This window comes from Vollenhovia emeryi, unplaced genomic scaffold (genome assembly GCF_000949405.1).
Source record: "Vollenhovia emeryi isolate VEMERY1.0 unplaced genomic scaffold, V.emery_V1.0 DF940208.1, whole genome shotgun sequence".
Taxonomy (NCBI): Eukaryota; Metazoa; Arthropoda; class Insecta; order Hymenoptera; family Formicidae; genus Vollenhovia; species Vollenhovia emeryi.
The window spans coordinates 7,549-11,465 of NW_011966158.1; the positions used below are offsets into that span (position 1 = coordinate 7,549).

At 52.6% G+C, this 3,917-nt stretch overlaps 1 protein-coding gene across 1 annotated transcript; it reads left to right on the forward strand.

Moving 5' to 3' along the window:
• The first annotated feature begins 33 nt into the window (after positions 1-33).
• LOC105556220 lies at positions 34-816 on the forward strand. The gene has a single exon (XM_012003303.1). It carries the CDS (start codon positions 34-36, stop codon positions 814-816), a length of 783 nt encoding a protein of 260 aa, XP_011858693.1.
• Positions 817-3,917: the final 3,101 nt, after the last annotated feature.

Consider the following 3,917-nt stretch of genomic DNA (forward strand, 5'->3'; position numbering starts at 1 on the left):
ATAAACTGGTGACCCCGCAAGGAACAACGCAAGATGGACAAAAAAACGGAGGAACTACAAATCAGCAGAGTGGGACTGCGAATGCCACCGTTTTGGCCGGAGGAACCAGAATTATGGTTCGCACAGCTAGAGAGCCAATTCATCATAAGCGGAATATCGCAGGACGCAACAAAATACGCACATGCCCTCTCCCAGATCGACGCAAAGTTCGCGAGAGAAATAAAAGATGTCGTGACGGCGCCGCCGGCAGAGGATAAATACGGCTCACTGAAGCGAGCACTGACACAACGCCTGTCAGCTTCGCAGGAGCAACGGACCAGACAGCTGCTCGAGCACGAGGAACTAGGCGATAGGAAACCCTCACAGTTTCTACGGCACCTACAAGGACTGGCAGGCAACACAGTACCGGATAGCCTGCTACGAACACTGTGGCTGGGAAGACTACCAGCACAAATGCAGGTGATCCTCGCGACACGGCAAGGCGATCGGCTGGACGAAGTGGCAGAGCAGGCCGATAGGATATACGAAGTAAACTACCGAGCGGTAGTAGCAGCAGTGAAAACCGTAGAGCCGAACAGCAAATCCCTCGAAGAAAAAGTCGACGAACTGGCCAAACAAGTAGCGGCACTCACCACACAACTGGCAAGAAGCCGGAAACGGGAGAGAGAACACAGCCGCACACGAAGCCGCAGCCACAGCCGAAACAAGGACCGCAACAAGGACCACTGCTACTACCACCAACGGTTCAAAGAAAAGGCGAAGAAATGCGAGCAGCCCTGCTCCTACAAAGCAGTCGCGAAAGCGGAAAACACATAGGGGAGTCGTTAATGGCGGCCAACGACAACCAGCCCCGGCCGTGCCGCCTATTCATACAAGACAAAGACAGCAAGGCGAAATACCTGATAGACACAGGATCCGACGTCAGCGTCTACCCAAGAGGCCAGTGCGGAGGAACGCGGAAGAAGGAACAGTACGAGCTATACGCAGCCAATGGGTCCACCATCGCAACCTATGGAAGCATAAGCCAACAGCCGAATTTCGGGCTTCGAAGGGTGTTCCCCTGGCGATTCATCATCGCAGACGTAACTACGCCCATTATAGGAGCCGACTTCCTCGCGCACTTCCACCTGTTGCCAGACATAAAAAAAGGACGCCTAGTAGACGGACGCACCGGACTCACAACCAAAGGAAGCACGACCGACCGAGGCGAAGGATCGGTGAAAGCCGTAAACGAGGCATCACCGTACCACCAAATAATTAAAGAGTTTCCTGGGGTGACGCAAGGAACCAACGAGCCGCGATGCGCACACAACACCAGGCACTACATCGAAACCACACCCGGCCAACCGGAAGCATGTCGACCACGGAGACTGGCACCGGACAAATTAAAGGCAGCAAAGCTAGAATTCGATCTACTCCGACAGGAAGGAATCATACAGCCATCGCAGAGCCCATGGTCCGCGCCATTACACATGGTGCCCAAGAAGGACAAGCTATGGAGGCCATGCGGAGACTACCGACAACTTAACAGCCGAACAGTACCGGATAGATACCCGATACCACACATCGAGGACTTCGCACAGACACTGCACGGAAAAAAGGTTTTTTCAACGCTGGACCTGATAAAGGCCTACAACCAGATACCGATCAACCCGGCAGACATACCGAAAACGGCCATAACAACCCCGTTTGGTTTGTTTGAATTCCGCTGTATGCCTTTCGGTTTACGAAACGCGGCACAGACATTCCAACGATTCATCAACGAAGTGCTGACAGGCCTAGACTTCTGCTACGCCTACATTGACGACATACTCGTAGCATCTGAAGACGAAGAGCAGCATAAAAAGCACATACGAATACTGTTCGAACGCCTACAACAATACGGAGTAAGGCTCAACCCAGCAAAGTGCATCTTCGGAGCACAAGAGGTCAAATTCCTGGGTTACCTCGTAACACGAGAAGGGACGCAACCACTGCCAGAGAAGGTGTCGGCCATACAAGAATACCCCAGGCCGGAGAACGTCAAACAGTTACGGCAATTCCTGGGTACCATAAATTTCTACCGGCGATTCGTGCCAGGAGCAGCAAAAGAGCAAGCCCTCTTGAGCGACTTGATCGGAGGCCCCAAGAAAAAAGGCAAGGAGGCAATCACGTGGACACCGGAGCGAGAGGCAGCGTTTGAAGCCTGCAAGAAGAGCTTAGCGCAAGCCACACTCCTAGCGCACCCAAGGGCAGAGGCACCACTCGTACTAGTTACGGACGCCTCAGACACAGCCATAGGCGCCGTCCTACAGCAAATGGCAAACAACGAGCCACAACCGCTAGCCTTCTTCAGTAAGAAGCTATCACAGGCTCAAACCAAGTATAGCCCCTACGACAGAGAACTGCTAGGGATATACGCCGCCATACGCCACTTCCGACACATGCTAGAAGGACGAAGCTTCACGGTATACACCGACCATAAACCACTAACATACGCATGGACACAAGATCCATTGAAAAGCTCACCACGACAGGCCAGACACTTGGAGTACATCAGTCAGTTCACCACCGATATCCGACACATCGCAGGAAAGGACAACGTAGTGGCTGATGCACTCTCCAGGATACAAAGCATAGAGGCAACAGTGGACTGTGAACACCTAGCCAAAGCACAGCAAACAGACGAGGAGCTACAAGAAATCCTAAGGGACAACTCCACATCGTTGAAGCTGGTGAAAATCAACATACCAGGAACCACCACGGAGATATACTGCGACAACACTACAGAGCGTTACAGACCATACGTAACCAAGGAATACCGCAGACAAGCTTTCCAGAGCCTACACGGATTGGCTCATCCAGGCATAAAGAACACCATCAAAATGGTCACAGAGCGCTTCGTCTGGCCGAATCTAAAAAAAGATTGCCAGACGTGGGCGAAAGCCTGCATACAATGCCAACGCTCAAAAATAAGCAGGCATAACAAAGCACCAATCGGCACATTCCAGATACCGACGGGCAGGTTCCAGCACGTCCACATCGACATAGTGGGGCCACTGCCAAGCTCGAGAGGATGCCGATACTGCCTCACGATGATAGACCGTTACACGAGATGGCCAGAGGCAATACCAATCACGGACATCACCGCTGAGACAGTCGCGAGGAAGGTCTACACCCAGTGGATGACCCGGTACGGAATTCCAGAAAGGATCACCACAGACCAAGGCCGACAGTTCGAGTCCGAGCTATTCCAGCGACTACTAAAACTCACCGGAACCAAGCACTGGAGAACGACAGCATATCACCCACAGGCAAACGGAATGGTGGAAAGGCTACACCGCCAACTAAAAGCAGCTATAAGATGCCACGAAACGGAAGCATGGTCAGAAGTACTCCCGACGATCCTAATGGGGATCAGGGCAGCATGGAAAGAGGATCTCGCCGCCACACCGGCAGAGATGGTATACGGCGAAAATATCGCACTACCAGGCCCCTTCCTACAGGCCAGCAAGGAGGACGAGAAACCAGCAACCGACTTAGTAGGAGAGCTAAGACAAAGAATGGCACAACTACGCCCGAAGGTAAAACGCCACGGACAACAAGACGTCTTCATATTCAAAGACATGCAGCACGCATCACACGTCTTCATCCGGCGAGATCTACCAACGAGGGCACTACAGCCAAGATACGACGGCCCATACCAAGTCGTACGGAGAGAGGAAAAATTCTTCACAGTAAACATCCACGGAAAGAACACCAACATCTCCATAGACAGGATAAAACCGGCCTACACCACAAACGACACAGAAGAAACGGAGACGACAACAGTCCGACAGGAGCCAAAGGAAGGAGACGACAAAGCCAAGCGGAACAGGAAGCCAGTCGTTCGATTCCAGGCCGGACTTTAAATCAACCAAGGGGGTCCTGTGGCGGCC